Source organism: Ricinus communis, chromosome 7, assembly GCF_019578655.1.
Source record: "Ricinus communis isolate WT05 ecotype wild-type chromosome 7, ASM1957865v1, whole genome shotgun sequence".
Lineage (NCBI taxonomy): Eukaryota > Viridiplantae > Streptophyta > Magnoliopsida > Malpighiales > Euphorbiaceae > Ricinus > Ricinus communis.
In genome coordinates this window covers 6,498,607-6,516,263 of record NC_063262.1, presented here as the reverse complement: position 1 = coordinate 6,516,263, position 17,657 = coordinate 6,498,607, and the positions used below count along the sequence as shown (strand labels likewise).

Here is a 17,657-nt window from a genome sequence, read left to right as displayed (position 1 = left end):
GTGAATAAAAGTGGAAAGAGAAGAGAGATAACTAAAAGGGATTTGTTCTTTAGAATTTTAACTGACATATTCATTAAGTGGCTCACTTCATTCGTTTCAACACATGCCACGCAGATGAGTTGATGACGATTCTATTAACTCAGCTTACTCATCCTTAGAAGAGGGCCAATATAACCTTAAAATACTTTTTTTGAGGTTACCTAAAATAATACGAGGGGGCCTATTTTGATCGGAGGCAAATATTAGGGGTAAAAACGTACATTCTCCCAACAATAAAGTCAACACCAGCCTGAAAAACTCCCTTTTAGCTCTTAAAGCTCAGGCGGTGCGCACGAACAATATCAATCATCAAGATAACCTTTTCAGCCAGTTTCTTGAGAAAGATGGTAGATCTAGTTGACTTAGAATCGAGAAGAGTTTTCCATGTGGTGGCTATGCCTTATCCTGGTAGAGGCCACATCAACCCCATGATAAATTTCTGCAAGTTATTAGTTTCAAGAAAACCTGATATTCTCATTACCTTTATTATCACTGAAGAATGGCTTGCCTACATTAGCACTCATCCAAAACCTGATGCTATACGCATCGCCACTGTGCCTAATGTCCTTCCATCAGAGCGTGACAGGGCTCTTGATTTTCCTGGATATTATGAAGCTGTTATGACAAAGATGGAAGCTCCTTTTGAGCAGCTTCTTGATCACCTTGAACCACCTGTGACTGCTATAATTGGTGACATTGAACTGCGGTGCGCTATTGACTTGGGGAATAGGAGGAATATTCCAGTGGCTGCTCTTTGGACTATGCCAGCAACGTTCTTCTCAATCCTGCATCATTTTCATCTCTTCGCACAAAATCAGGATTCCCCTATTGATTTACTAGGTAAGATTAAGATATTTCAGGAAAATATTTGTTCTGTTGGCATAATTCCGGATAATGTAGTAAATGTTTTGATACTAGTTAGCATTTGCAAGTGCAAAAATGCAGTAATTCAATCATGTTATGTTGCTTCCATTTAGTCGAAACTGCAGAAAACATCCCAGGGATCTCTTCATCAAATTTGGCAGAGCTTCGAGCAATCTTCCGTAGGAATGATTTAAGAGTCTTGCAGCTTGCTCTGGAATGCATTTCAAAGGTGCATAAAGCACGGTATCTTCTGTTCACCTCTGTATATGAGCTTGAAGCCAAAGCCATAGACACTCTTAAAGCAACTTTTCCATTTCCTGTCTATTCCATTGGCCCTGCTATACCTTATTTACAACTGGAAGCCAGTTCCTCTGGAGCCAATTACAGTCATAACAGTCCTGACTATCAAAAATGGCTGGACTGCCAACCTGAAGGTTCCGTTCTGTACATCTCATTGGGAAGTTTCCTCTCTGTTTCAAGAACCCAAATGGATGAAATGGTTGCTGGCCTTCAAGATTGCAGTGTGCGGTACTTGTGGGTGGCCCGTGAAGAAGCTTACAGGTTGAAGGAGATATGCAGTGATAAGGGACTAGTACTGCCCTGGTGTGATCAATTGAAGGTGTTGTGCCATCCTTCTGTTGGGGGGTTTTGGACACATTGTGGGTGGAATTCTACTCTAGAAGCGATATTCGCAGGCGTGCCAATGCTTACTTTCCCTCTATTTTTGGATCAACATTCAAACAGCAGGCAAATTGTGGACGAATGGAGAATTGGTTGGAAAGTTCAGGAAGAAATGAGGGAAGAACATTTAGTGATCAGAGAAGAAATTTCTCAACTTGTCCAACAATTTATGGATTTGGAAAGCAGTGAAAGAAAAGGAATGAGCAGGAGAGCCAAACAACTGAAGAGTATCTGTCACCTAGCTATTGCTGAAGGGGGATCGTCTGTGAAAAATACTGATGCATTTATTGGGAATATTTTGCAAGAGATCTGCGTGTAACCTGTTTCACTCTATTTTTTTTGGAATGTAAGTTTGCCTACATATCATTACTCTTCATCTCTGTTTGGACACTGGCTCGAATATACATCTCTGTTTGGGCGCGCACGCCGGCTCATGTCATTCTAAAGCATTGGATGGGACATGAGATATTTTCAACTATATTAACACTGGAAAAATGAGCATGAAATACAACCTCAAAAGTTACAAAAATCATCGATGCTGTTTTCATTTCACAAGCACCAATGGCAGATCAGATCAAGAACTGGGGAAGTTTTCCTGGATGATTAATCAACAGACCATGTTATAAAATCTGTACTGGTGCCAACAGAGCCCACCTGCCATGTGGAGAGAAGGGTCAAGCAAATTGACCTTATGTGGTGAAAAGAACAGAAGAATCCCATGAATGTTTAATTTTCAAAACTTTTAGGGTCTGTCATTGTTGGTGCCCTTGCTTGCAGCTGAAGCCTGAGTTTCTTGGGTTTCCATCTTTTTAGCTCCCTTGACCGAATCAGATGTTTCTGACACGTCTTGCTGTTGGCTGGGTTCCTGTCTGCTTTCCCATAACTTCCCACTCTTTCCAACTGCAAGAATCAGCTCCAGTTGTTTTTGTTGTTGCTCCTACAGAAAACATTCAGTGTGAGAAATTAAACAACTGAATTTTAGCTCCATATGTACTTAAGATTCTTCAAACAATTTGCATATAAGAAATTCACTAATAAAAGATGGCAGCAAATGCAACGACAACTTAGTTTTACTAGCTGTGCTGGTATTCCATGCAGAATATTCCTTTTCATTTGCTTCTTTGGTGAAAATACACTATCGGTTTCTTCACTATATTTTGAAATGACACCTGAAGTGATTTCAATTAGCCTTTCAAAGACCAATCTTGAATTCAAATTTAGCAAATACAATCTAACCTACTGACTTTTCTACCCATTAATCAACACAGATGACAGGTTCTTATATATAAAATTTCTTAACCTGAAATCAAGTAGACATCTAGCTGAGCATACATGAAACGACAACAGACACCTATGAGAATTATCTAGACCTCCACATGTCTGGTACCAGTAGAGAACAGTCTCATACTAGTTGACTATCAAAAACAAAATCCTTCAAGTACCTATAGTGCAGAGAGCCCATTGGCACAATCAAACTATTCAGTTGAATTTACCTGCATTGCTAACAAGACCTTCTGAATTTCACCAAGCTCCTTTTCGAGGATATCTTCCTGCATTGCTAGTGCCCGAGTGGCCTCAGAGTTCTTTTGTGCCAAAGCTGCAGTCTTCAGTTCAGATAGACACAGAAACAAATTAACAAAAATTGACATCTTGCAAAATGAGTTAGTTGAGTGCGGAAAACTTGTAGATAATCACTGATCAGCAATAATTACAAATATCATAATTCTGTCTTCCTTATTTTAGCCCATTCCAGTTAATGCTCCCAAGGATATCAACTTATGCATTGTATCAATAAGCATCCTAACTAAAAAATTAGAACATCTATCCAAAAGATGTACTACAAATTTATAATTGAGGGACAAATGTTCTCTGCAGTTTGCTCACTGGAGTTCAATGACAAAGTGAGCAATTATTAGAGTTACTAAGACAGAAATATAATAGGGAGAGGTACATGAAAGAAATAAATTGTGCACAAAAAATATTCTCTATATGCTAGCAGAAAGTGGCATATATGCAACGACAAATTATTAGACAATGATTTTCATATAAGGAATGCAACCAAGATGCTACAACTAACAGATTGAAAACAGAAGAAAGAGAGAAAAAAAAGATGCGCAGGAAACAAGAAGAAAAGAGAGTCTTAACAAAAGACAGCCAGTTTGGAAAGCAAACAGCTGGTTGATTAAGAATGTGCCCTAAATTAAAACGAAGTTTCTCCTAGAACTGATAACGTGACCTTTGTAACGGATCAATGTGTACATGCCAACAACAAAAAATTAAATGATTAGAAGATTCATCAATTGAAAAAAGTTGAGCTTTCATAGATGCCATGTTCTTGCTTTCAATCCTAAGGACTATAGCAAACACATTCATTTTAACAGAATTCTACTTGAATTAAATTGAATTGAGCGCGCCTTTGGTACTTCACTTCAGTAGGCTACTAATACTAATAAAATAAAGGTGATGTCAGGAGTTCCGGCAACAATGGCTCAGCATTCCAAACTCGGGCTCTAAACTAATATAACCGATTCAGTTTCAGGAAAATTAGTAGATTTTCAAAAACTTAATAGAAAAAAAAAAAAAGACGAGAAAATACCTCAGCAATGGGATCTTTCAAAGATCTCCTAGTAACCCGAAATCGAATCCCTAATTTCTCAAGCTGTCTAGACAACACTTTAATAATGGTGGCGGAACTCTTTAAATCCTCCTCTAATTTCTCAATCCTCTCGACTAAATTAACACTTTCTCTACCTTCCCTAACCGTTACTTTACAAACCCTAAGCCACTGCCTTCTCCTAATCCACGCACCAATCGCCATTCCACTCACCATCACCACCAATCCCCAAGCCACCGCTTTATTACTTCCTACTAATCCTAACACCGTCTTTTTCGAGCTTATAACCGTACAATTCACCGCATAACTAACCGTAATAATCGCTGATGACATAAAACATAGGAACTCCGTAATTGAGAGAAAAGAATCGAGATTGAAATCGTAATCGTTTTGTTGATGTTGTTGTTGCTGTTGTATATATAGTGTTTCATCTGATTGGTATGCTCTGAGAGTGAAATTCTGAGGCTTCTTTTGGAGATTATAGCGGAAATTACCGAAATGTGAGGGTGTTCTGATGTGGCAGGAAATTATTGGTTGGGAAGGAGGGGGAGAGATATTAGGGTTCTTCAAGTAGTAGAAGGTGATGCGAGAAGGTGAAGTTGAGAAGATAAATGACATTTTTTTTTAATTTTGGTGTTGCTGTGTTGTTTTGATTAGGTTATTTGCTGATTTGATTAGAGCTGTTGTCGTTTCGTAGACAGGAAGAGCATGATGAGAGGTTTGGTTTGATAAAGCCGTAAGGGAAGAAGAAGAAGAAGAAGAAGCAGGAGGAGGAAGGAATGGCGATGACTTCAATGGTTGGCGCGCTTTGGGCCTATCTGCGTATGTTAGTTTAAGAAAGCTGTGACATGCTAACATGATCTACAAACAGCAATAACTAAATAACTAATTTTTTAAATAAGCAACACATCAATTTTTATTTTAAAATAATCACTGTGGCGTACCATTATAAGAGTATAATCTCACCTAATGCACAAATAGATCTATCTCTTAAAAGTAATTGCTTTTGTCAATTAAACTAAATTTCAAGTGTCATTATTAAACTAATTAAAAAAAATAACTAATTACGTGACTTAATTAATTCCGAAATCATTTTCCAGAATTATTCAATTTTGATTCTCAAATTGTTAAATTTTGAATTAAAACTTTAATCAGTATAAATTAATAAAAAAAGATAAAAAGAAAATATTATAGCAACTAGTTATTGACTAATTTAAACTCAAAACTTGATAAATAATTACTCTTTGTTGCTTAATATGGATTGGGCTCGGTTGATAAATTTTATATCTTTGTTTGAATAATATTTATTATGTGTTACAATTGTTATACAACATCAAATAACTAAGAAAACAAAAGAAAAGACATAATAAAACAAAATTAAGAGAGTAATTCCTCGGTCTTTCATTCGCTTGAGTGAGGTAAAAGTAAATGTTTAGACAACCTCTGGAGAGGAAAGAGTAGTAGAATAAGATTTGAATAAGTTACAACAAAGTAGTAACCGGAGAGTAAATAGGAAAGATCTAAATAAGAATTAAGCCATGCCTGAGGCTTAGCTAAAGTAGTTCAAAAATAGTGAATTTTCACCATTATGTAATCTACGCCCAAAAAGTATCTTCTTCGATTCTACTAGTTGAAAGATTGGATAATATGGGTTCTTTTATGTTGGGCTAGAGTTAGAAATCCGACGCCGATACCAAATTGGACTGACCTTTTTAAGCTTTTAGCTTCACAGCCCATAGTTTCTTACTTCAAAGCTTTTGGGAAACCCTTCATTTTCTCACCACCGGATTAGGCCTTTTATCTTTTCTTTTCTTTTTTCCCTTTCCTCAAAGCCTAAGATAGAATAATTCCATTGAATCATTCAATTTAGAGGTAATTAATGTTTGTCCTGCATAAAAGTACCTCTTAATATTTAAGAATTATACTTTTTCATCATTTTATTTTATACTTCTGTACTAAAAAGTCATTCCATCGTATTTCTGTTATACAATCATAAATTAGGTTTGGTTTTATATTATTTATTTTCTGATTTTTGGTAATATATATATATATATATATATTATATTTTGAATTTTTATAAAATTAAATATTATCTTTTTTATCTAAAGTCGAGACGGTTAATTAATAAAATTAATTTCAATTTAATCATTAAATTAATTATTAAGTATCAAACTTGTCTAAAATTATATTTTTTTATCAAATTAAGATAAAATTTTATGTTAGAAAATATAAATTTAGCATTTGGATAAAAATATTAACTAATGTCCATTTACTTGCTCTAAATTTTATCATAATTTAATTCTTGTATTATTATCTATATTTAAAAAGTACTTATGTTTAGTAAAATATTGAAAACTCATATAATTTAACTTTGGATTATCAAAATAAAATAAATATTATCTTTATTATTAATTTTATTATACTAAAATTGTAACTTTAATCAAGTGTTTAAGGATCAAATTATATTTTTTTATCTATTTAGTTCTTTAACTATATTGAATTTTACAATGTAAGAAGATTTTAATGCAATAAATAAAATATAAAAAGTAATTTGTAAATTACATCAAAAATTAAGAAATAAATAGTATATAATTAAACTTATTTAAACAATTGTTTTACGAAAGTTTTGACTAAATGTCTATATAATATAAAATTAAAAAATCAAAAAATTAAAAAAAATAAATTTAAAGGGATAAATAGTATATAATATATGTAAGATAGTAATATTAAGTTTATTTACAAGTCATCTCAATAAAACGGTTGGATAATTGGAAATGCAATCATCCAATTGTTATGTCGCGGACATGAGTCCATAAATTTTGGTGTATCGACCGCGCGAAAGACGTGCGTAATAATTTTCCTTTTACTTTATATACTAAAAGTTGTCTTAGGATAAATAATAATTCTTTTTCTATTACCATGTCTTATTTCTTTGTTTCCATTATATTATTAATAATTTTAGTTATTATAGTTTTATATTTTCAGTAATTTTATGATTTTTATATTATAACACTAAATTTATTTTAATAATATGCTAATATTTTATAATAAAAACATCATATATATTAAAATTAAATTTTATATATCACGAAGCTTTATTAACGAGTTAAATTTTTATAAAACTAAAAATTAAATCAGATTTTGATAAATATTTATATTTTAAATTACAATATGTTTTATTTTATAAAACTTAAATTTATTTTTTATCATCACTTAATAATTCTTTAGTTTTTAATAATTTAGTAATAATAATAAAATATTAATATTAATAATCACATACTCATAATTATAAATTATAAAACACACTTATGAATTATAAACACAAATTCATTGGCAAAAACAATAAATATCAATCATAAAGCTATGTGTTTGTAAGTTAAAAACAATAAGTTCATAGATTATAAATTATAGGTTCATCACATGTATACCTAAGGTATATTAAAGTCTAGACATGTATACAAAAAAATTACAGATTCATAGTTGAAAATAATAAATTCATAAATTAAAAACTATAGATTCATTATATATATATATATATATATATATATGAGATTCATATAATATAAAAATTTATAAAAATTACATATTTATAAATTAAAAATAATAAGTTCATAAATTATAAACTACACGTACATATATTCGAGATTCATATATTATAATTTAGAAATTCATTAAAAAAACTACAAATTTACATGTTAAAAATAAAAATTCATAAATTATAAATTATAGGTTCATTGCATGTACACCTAAAATTTATAAATTATAGTTCAAAAACTCATAAATTAAAAAACAGATTCATATGTTAATCAATGAATTTACAGTTTATAAATGATAAATCTAAACTTTATATTTGATGAATGTATAATCAATATTTAATGAGCATGTTGCTTATAACTATATTTAACAGTAGATTCTCAATGAACATATATCGTACTATCAGTGGACCTATAATTTATATTTAATGAAACTATAATTTATCACATATGAATATGTGTGAATAGAAATTCAACATCATATGAAAGACAAATATAATATTCATAAAAATATAAGATTATCATCAAAAGCCATTTAAAAAAAGTATCCATAAAAATATTAAAATCTATAAATAAAATGATATTGAATAATTTTATACAAAACAAAAACTTAGTTTTTTACTTTTGTTTTTTTGATATTCATCGTACTAAAATTATTATGAGAAGAATTAAACAAATACAAAGATTTAACCATTAATATTATTTCTTTTCTTAGATAACTTAATGTAACTTTAATTTAGAAAAATTAAACAAATAAAAAAACTCAACTATTAATATAATAATTTTCTTAAGTTATAAACATTACAAATAAATAAGAAAAGATAAGAAAAAGTTACTTTAGTTTAATTGCAGCCACTAGGTCTTTTCTTTTTTTTTTTCAAAATCAAATTTCTTATTAAGAGTTAAATTAGGCACACAAATAATTATCCACCAAACTCATACATTGTTACTGTCTTTTGAGATTGGAGTTACTAGAATTTAAAGGAATTCACTATTGCTTTCGATGTAATTAAAAAAAAAAAAAAAAAGGAGTGCGCACAAGGGGCATGTAATAATCACATTTAGTAGTTATATGACGCACGAAAATGGCAAGGCCAAAAGGAGGCAGGACCACATACATAGAGGACCCAGGACAAGGTGCATTTTGGTTGGCTTTTTATGCTTTGTCCGAAAGAAGGGTTATAGCATTAGTATTAGTGTGTGATAGTTGGTTGTGATTGTGGAAGAGGAGTTGGAGCTGGTGGTGCTTGTTAATGGTTATATCCAAGACTGTGAGCTAAGGCTGCCATATATTAAAATGGTTTAGGTGTGAAAGGTGGCCTATTTTTCATTTCTCTTTTGTCATATGAAATAATTAAATAGCACATGAATAATTTGTGAAAATGATTCCTTTGTATAGTAGTTAGACACACAATTTAATCTGATAGTAAATGTTTGAGTAAAATTTTAAATTCAAGTTTTTATTTTGTTATTTATAAATAAATAAAAAATATCAACATTAATCAACTCTTTTTGGCAAATAAACAAAACAAAAAAGGGTTTTGCTTGGACACCCCTTTTATAAGTTATTAGCAGTATGAGTTGTTACCTTTCTAGTTATTGCATTTCTACTGAATCCAAATCAAGTAACCTAACTGATATTAAACTTCATATATATTTAAATGACATAAAACCTTTGATTGATTAATCCCAACACCAGAAAATGCCTATTGTTTTGTTGCTAGATTTTTTTATTCAATTATTAACTATTGTAACTTAAATATTAAATTTAAACAAGCAAATTATATTTCTGGCATGTGTATTTTGAGGATATCAAACTTGAATTCGATTTGAAAATGATTAACTAATAACTTATAAATATGTTTATGTCAGTGAGAATTTATATTGATTGTGATAAAGATAAATTTATTTTATTTTTTAAATAAAATAATACAATGACCGGTCTTTATTTTGAATTTAGTTTTTTAGAGTTTTATAGTTCTCTATTATGGAGTGTTAAGTTATCCATTTATAGGAGTAGTGAAAAGAAAGAAAGAAATTAATTCGAAATTAACAATTGTACTCGTTAAAAAATATCTATAAAATTCATACATAATTTTATATTACTGAGTGGAGTATTTTTTCCGCAGAGTTGTAATTTATTTCGTCGTCAATACTATTGATAAATATTAAAAGAAAATCATTTTATATGTATTTTTTAATATTTAATTTTTTATCTTTTATATTAAAATGTAATTATTAATCTTTATTAATAGAATATTCTTAATATAAAAAAACTATAAGCAATTAATATAAGTATAAAAGCAATTTCGAAGTAAAGTTATTTGTCGTCGTCTATTCCCTATATTTTTCATGACAACTGCAATGCATGCGAACATATAAATGGTTATAGTGAAGGTTAGTGTCCTTGATTAATGTCTAAGGATTAAAAGAATATATATTAGATTAATAAATGGTTATATGCAACAAGAGTGAAATAAAGATGACCAAACAGCCAAAAGAGGTACCATGTGATTAGGATGTAGAGATGTATAAAGTATGTGAAGTAGGTAAAACTAGGTGGCAAAATTCAATATTCAGCCTTTAAAATTTTTTTGTTTTGTTATTAAGTTTTTGAAATTTTATTTATTTTATTAAGCGTTTATTTATACTTTTTATATATATTTCATTAGATTTAAATTTGTTATATTAATCTTTTTTACTTTTATTTTTATTTTAGTTAAGAATCCTTAAGTCTTCCATATGATAAAATTAAAAGTAGAAGAGCTCAATGAAATAGAATAAAAATCACAAGATTTAATAAAACAAAATTGAAAAGATTAAGGACTTAAAAATGTATTTTTTCAAATTAATAATATATGGTACTTGAATATTCATAAAATAAGTTGAAAACATATAATAAAATAATAATATGTATAGGTAAATGATTAAAAATAATATTTGTAGTTAAATAATAAAGTGATTAAAATTCAGATCCATGTACAATCATAAATTTGTTTTTTAATTTTCAAATATAATTTTTGCTGACCTACCCAAAATGGTGCCGAACATATTCACTGTAATCTGTAACTGAATCTCAAAATGCTGTTCTTCTAATTGCTTCCGACAATTATATGTCCAAAGCTTCTAATAAAATGGCATACACACGATCTAATGCCTAATGGATATGTCCATGTCCATGTCCTCTTTGTTGGTGTTGCGTACCCTTGCAATTGCAAAGTTAAAGTTAATATCCTTTTATTTTATTTTTTTATTAGTTTTGTATTAGAAAATAGAAATTAGGAATCAACTTAAGCTAACTAACTTTGTCAGAGTTGATTTTTCTATTAAAACTCCTAGTGAAAGTGGGATCTCATTTATTTATTTACTTAAAAGCATAGATGAAAACGTTGATTTGTACATTGCGTTCCACTTCAATAAAATATTGTTATACAACTCAATTATTATTATTTTTTATTTCAACTTTATTCATTATTCTATTATTATTCTAAATAGATTATATATTAAACATTTTAATGCTTTAATTTATTCTCACTAAATAATCATATATATATATTAATTTTTTTTACATATATCTAGAATTAATTTAAAATGTGTCATGCAAGATCCTCATGGATGATTAATGACTATATTAAAATTTTTAACACAATTGCATATTTAAGATTCGAACTCGAAACCTTAATTATGCTATAAGAGATTATTACCGTCAATATTAGTTTCTTTAAAATTAGTAAACAAAACCAATTACTTTTAAGGTTTCTTTAAAATAAGGTGATTTTCGCCATTGATTTTTAATTTGCTTAAATTTTATCCATGAAATATTATAAACAAAGATGACCGGCAATCTATTGAATTCTCTATATTTTATTTTCACTACAACAAGTGTTATTAGTTGCGGAAAAATAAATGATATTATAAAAAAATGATTACTTTTGAGAAATTTAATATTTTATAAGAAATTGATAAATTTACGAAAAATACTATTTTTTTTGAAATCGTGAAATATATTGCTAAATTACGAAAAATGATTATCCTTTTTATATGTTTTTGCAAATTATACTGATCTTTCATAAGTGTTATTAATTGCAAGGAAATAAATTATATTACGAAAAAATAATTACTTTTATGAATTTTAATGATTTACGAAAAGATTGATAAATTTATGAAAATACTAATTTTTTAGCAATTATAAAATATATTGCTAAATTATAACAATTCTCTTCATACTTTTTCACAAATTATACTACTTCTTCATAAGTATTACTAATTGTGAAAAAAAATAAATGATATTACGAAAAAATAATCACTTTTGTGAATTTTAATAATTTAGAAAAAAATTAATAAATCTACAAAAAATATTAAACCTTTTCATAATTGCGAAATATATTGCTAAATTATAAAAATGACAATCCTTTTTATATTTCTTTGCAAATTATATTAGTTTTTTTATAAGTGCTACTAGTTGTGAAAAAGTAATTACTTTTATAAAATTTAATGATTTATGAAAAAACTAATAAATTTACAAAAAAACTAAAAATTTTTGTAGCGTGGAATACATTGCTAAATTACGAAAAATAACAATCATCTTCATTTTTTTTCGTAAATTATACTAATTTTTTGTTAGTGTTACTAGTTGCAAAAATGTAAATAATATTATGAAAAAATGATTACTTTTACGAGATTTAATGATTTATGAAAAATTGACAAATTTAGAAAAATATTAACTTTTTTATAGTTGTAAAATATATTGCCAAAATTACGAAAAATAACAATCCTCTTCATATTTTTTCGCAAATTATACTAATTCTTTATAAGTGTTACTAGTTGCAAAAAAAAAAAAATGATGTTACGAAAAAATGATTAGTCTTATGAAATTTAATAATTTATGAATAATATTAAATTTTTCGTATTCGCAAAATATATTGCTAAATTGTAAAAAATGACAATCCTCTTTATATTTTTTATAAATTATACTAAGTTTCGTAAATATTACTAGTTATCAAAAAATGAATGATATTACGAAAAAATGATTAGTTTTGTGAGATTTAATGATTTATGAAAAAATTATAGATTTACGAGAAATATTAAATCTTTTGTAATTATGAAATATATTACTAAATTATAAAAAATGATCTTCATACTTTTTACAAATTAAAACTGATTTTTCGTACATTTTAAAAGTGTATAAATTTTTAAAACTAGGTTATGTTATTTTAGTAAATTTTATTTTAATTAGTAATCTATAATTAAAGGGCACTAAATTTTTTAAAAAAAATATATAAACAAAAATCAGTTATTATTATTTTGTTAATGAATTAAAATAAAATATGATTACCTTATTTTAAAATAAAATAACCATATAATTTCCGTTAAAATGATTAGTAAAGAAAACCAATTACTTTCAAAGGGACAATGTTGATAAAAGCAAGGCAATCATTAAGCAATTCGACTGCGTCAATATCTAAATGGTAGAAGAATGTTAGCCAAAAGTCAACTGGGGTCGTGGCAAAACAGATTTAGGTGTAAAATAAAGCAGAATTTAATTGATAGACTAAAATATGTAATTGTACCTTACTATCGTATTAATGACATTAAGGTATGAAATGCCACCGCACTTTGGCGGACAATCAAATCCTTGAAAGGTAGATCGAAACGGAAATAAAAGAAATATATTATTGTACGATGGAAAGATATTTGAAATCTTGTTAAAGACCCAATATAATGACACCATCTGCATTCTACATTTCCAACCCTAATTTTCTTTGTTGCTTGCAATTCATGGGGATTGTTTGTTGGTTACACATGCTCTCCAAGAAATACATAATCTTAATAAAAAAACGTGGCAAGCACGTTTCTTATTTTTATTAATTTATTAAAAATCTTATCGCTCGCTAGTTATATGATTAAAATCACTCTTTCTTTTATATTAAAAAGGATAAATTTATTACACTTTGCTGTATTTGAAGTGTGTTTATGCATGCATAACGCTGGCAGCCCTTTTGTACGTCTTCTCTTCTTGGTTTTTTTGGTGAGTAAGTTCCAATTTAAAAACAAAACTTAAAAAATATTGAATTTCACCTTTTATTTAGATTTAGTCAATACATTTTAATTAATACAAAAGTAATATGTATGTATGAGTATTTTATGTTTTGATATTGAATCATTAATATATATTTTTTATTTAAAATTAATAAATACATACGAAAATCTTCTATAGTTAAATTTCTCAAATGAATCTAAGAGTGTACCTTCCCTACTTGTTTATATATCTATGAATTAATTCTTAATTACTAATTATGAGAATCAAATCTTGACTGATAAACTATGAAAACAAATTTTCAAGTAATAAAAAATAATTGAACTGTTTGTTTTCTCCTGCTAGCTATTTTTTATTAAAGCGAAACTCTATCAACAATATATTAAAGATTTTTTTAGTATATATATATATATATCTAGAATTTATTTAGAGATTGTAGAGTAGTGTATATATATTAAAATTTTTAATGACAGAAAACTTATTTACGATAACAATAAGTTAGACAATAAAATAAATAAAATAAAATGTATAGAAAAGTTTAAAATTCACATACTTGGGTAATACATTTATAATTTTGGACAAGAAATAATAAAAATTGACTAACTAGACCAAAAAAGTAGGATTGAAAGATGAGGAAAACAATCAAATCTTAAATATAAATACATCTTACAATCTCACATCTCTGAATGTAAAAAAAAAAAAAAAAAAGGAAATGAAACACTCCCACTTTGAGAGTTAAAAAATCTCTTATATAAAGTCGTCTTGTTTTTTTTTTTTTTTTTTTAAATTATATCTCAAAATACCAGAAAAACTAGTAAAGTCACATGGGATGCATGGTTAATGTTGGTCCATGGAAGCAATGAATAATTGAGATTTGAGAAGAGAGATGTTCCCGTAGGTCCAAAGAGATACCTTAATATAAATACGACAGTTGTTGAAATTTAGTTGGACATGAACAACCAGAAAGTCACATTGTTGTTTGGGCCCTTCAACTGGTCGATCTCTGGTGTCTGCTGGCACTTCATTCTAATGGCTGTTTAAAACATCCGTAAATATTTTAGCTCTAAATTAATTCTATGGAAAAATTAGTTTTTCTTTTTCTGTGTGAAATTATAAATAATCTAAAATAATAATAATAATAGATTTTAAATGTTTGTTAAGAACTTTAATTATGAATTTAATTTACATATAGCGGAATAAGGGGTGATGGCTTCTAAAAATTCTAGGGAACTCTACTTTTTGGAACTCAAAAATTAGCATGGAAATCTACATTGGTCATCAGAACAGTAAATAACTTATTTGCTAGTTAAAAAATAATTTACTGTTTAAAAAAATTATATATAAATCGTATTTTAAATATTAATTTATATAAATATGATTAATATATTAATTAATAATTTTCTTAAAATAATATAATTTTATAAGAATATTTAATAATAATCTAATTGATATGGCTTCTTTTAAAGTAATTTTGCATATTTTCTTTACTCCTACCACATTATAGGAAATTCTTAATTATCTTTAATAATTGTACCAACATATATTTTGAGTGATTTATATTTTAGTAATAAAATAATAACTTATATATTATATTAATCTAACGATACTGGAAATAGCCAAACAAAAGTTAAAGATTACAAACATTAGTGATGATAATTAAAACATAAAATTTAATGTAAGCAATGCTTGTTTGCTTGCATGGTCGGTATGATGCAATGTGAAAGAACATGGAATCCTACATGCCCGGCAAAAGAAGTAGTGATTTAAGAATGACACTTTTGGCACCACACTATCTCTCTCTTTGTCCTGCTTGTGCTACGCATCCACACATCATGGAAAAGCTTGCGTCCATCATCCATCTTGTTCTTCATTATTGGTTTTGTGCCATTATTGAAACTTAAAAACCTGGTTCACATATTCTAAGCACGGATAAAAGCATTTCATACACGTGTATTATTTGCTAAAGACATATTTAGACATCTCAATTTTTGATATTTATTTATTTTAATATTTAGCTGCATTTTAATTTATATTATTTAAATATTTTTAATATTTATATCGTTTCTTCCGATACATCCAAATATAGTGAGATATAGATGTTTTAATGTTATGAAGAAAAATAAAAATCAAATACAAATTAATTTTTCTTTTCACAGTCAGCTCACGTCATAGATAGTAACAATCGCGGATGTATAAAATTCACAATGAAAACGAGAATTTTTATGCTATGATTTTATGAAAATTCATGAAATAATATAGACCCTAGATCATAACCCTTCGGCCATTGTAAAGGTTGAAGAAGCATAAGCTTTGTGGTTATGCAAATTCTTGGCATTTTTTATTCGAGAAAATAAAAGAAAAAAGGTCACAATTTATTGCCACTTGTTTCCTATGACCAAGTGCATGTATACCGCACAAGGCTCATTTTGCTGAAACTCTTAGAAAATCCTTGAGGAGATGAATATGTTACTAGAGATGCAACTTGCATAAATATTCCCCTTTTAATCCTAGTATACATTATGTTAAAATAATCATTTTCACTCTAATATTTAAATTACTAAAAATAATTCTTTTCTTTATTTTACATATATATATATATATATTTATCGAACGTTAAACGTGAATTGCGACACGTGAATGTCTAGAGTATAAAATATAAATAAAATAATTTATTTTATTTTATGAAACATCACTATTATTATTTAATTAATAAAATAGGAATGGCTTTACGATCATAAACATTTTAATGCCATATTAGAAGACTATTCCACTGGAAAAGGTTAAGCTCCTAAATAAAGTGTTAAAAAGATTATATATTTGGAATAAAATTCAGTAGGATAACTTATGAATACCATAGCTTTTGAACAACTAAACGATATGTTTGTGCTCTTCTATATATTTATGCATTCGTATTATATCTTCTAGTGAGTATATTTTTAAAGTTCATCAATTATTCACATTGGAGGATTGAGAAGAAATCTTTTAATGTAATATCAAAATAACATTACAAGAAGGTCATTGAAGTATCTCCAATTGATTTTTTATATATGGAAAATTTTTATTATAAAAAATTATTTCATAAAATTATAATTTATAGTTTTAATTATAAAATGAAAAACTGCTTTTTTCTTTCACATTTTTATATTCCTGTTATAACCAACACTCTATAAAAGCACTCTTAATATTTTTTTTATCTACATTTCCTTTGGTAAGAACTATAAAAGAAATTATGTTTATAATAAAATAAAATAAAATAAAGTATAAAAACTCAATTAACTTTGAAGTTAATAAAAATATATTTTTACTATTTAAGGCATTTTTAGTTTAGTTGATAAATTAAACTATTTGGTAAAATTTTATTAGCGGTTGTTGTTAATATGTTAAATTACTATTAAAGATGTAATTTAATTTTACATATATTTAATTTATTATACTATTTTTAATAATTTAAATTAGTAAAAATAATTTATAGGAATTAAAAATATCATAGTTAGTTTTGTTTAGCTCAATTATAATTATTATAAAAAATACTTACAAAAATTATTTTAAACTTAAGAATTAAAGTTTAAATTCCACCAATAAAATTTTTAATTTTAAATATCATAATTATTTAATTATTAAATAAAATTTTAAAATAATTATTATTTATTATAAATTATAAGAAATTAATTATGTGATATCAATTTAAAACAAGTTATTATTAATAATAATATTATCTAAATAAATAAAAAAATTAAATCAACTATCAACTAATAACAAAAATTTCTAAAATAAAGCTAAAATAATCAAAATTAATTGATATAAAATCAACTATTATTTACCGATTCTTAAGTATTTATTAAATGTTTTAATATAATTATTCGGTTAAAAATAATTATCAGCTGTACAA

General features: G+C 27.0%; 2 protein-coding genes across 2 annotated transcripts; one reads left to right on the top strand and one right to left on the bottom strand.

Annotated features, from left to right (window-relative positions):
- Positions 1-198: 198 nt before the first annotated feature.
- LOC8281240 (UDP-glycosyltransferase 87A1) lies at positions 199-1,965 on the top strand. Its single transcript, XM_015727643.3, has 2 exons — positions 199-879; positions 1,017-1,965. The coding sequence occupies exons 1-2, from the start codon at positions 384-386 to the stop codon at positions 1,901-1,903; spliced, it is 1,383 nt and encodes a 460-aa protein (XP_015583129.2). The 5' UTR covers positions 199-383; the 3' UTR covers positions 1,904-1,965.
- A 73-nt stretch (positions 1,966-2,038) lies between these two features.
- On the bottom strand, positions 2,039-5,038 carry LOC8281255. The gene is made up of 3 exons (XM_048376994.1): positions 4,181-5,038; positions 3,078-3,188; positions 2,039-2,521 (listed from the first exon to the last, which is right to left on the bottom strand). Exons 1-3 carry the CDS (start codon positions 4,814-4,816, stop codon positions 2,327-2,329), a joined length of 942 nt encoding a protein of 313 aa, XP_048232951.1. The 5' UTR covers positions 4,817-5,038; the 3' UTR covers positions 2,039-2,326.
- Between the last annotated feature and the right edge of the window lie 12,619 nt (positions 5,039-17,657).

What these genes read in the sequence shown, in the direction of transcription:
- LOC8281240 (XM_015727643.3), top strand. Translation starts at nt 384, where the DNA reads ATGGTAGATCTAGTTGACTTAGAATCGAGAAGAGTTTTCCATGTGGTG. An exon ending in TTCCCCTATTGATTTACTAG is followed by an intron (nt 880 to 1,016) that starts GTAAGATTAAGA and finishes GCTTCCATTTAG; the next exon opens with TCGAAACTGCAGAAAACATC.
- LOC8281255 (XM_048376994.1), bottom strand. Translation starts at nt 4,816, where the DNA reads ATGTCATTTATCTTCTCAACTTCACCTTCTCGCATCACCTTCTACTAC. An exon ending in TGAAAGATCCCATTGCTGAG is followed by an intron (nt 3,189 to 4,180) that starts GTATTTTCTCGT and finishes TCTGAACTGAAG; the next exon opens with ACTGCAGCTTTGGCACAAAA. An exon ending in AGGTCTTGTTAGCAATGCAG is followed by an intron (nt 2,522 to 3,077) that starts GTAAATTCAACT and finishes TGTTTTCTGTAG; the next exon opens with GAGCAACAACAAAAACAACT.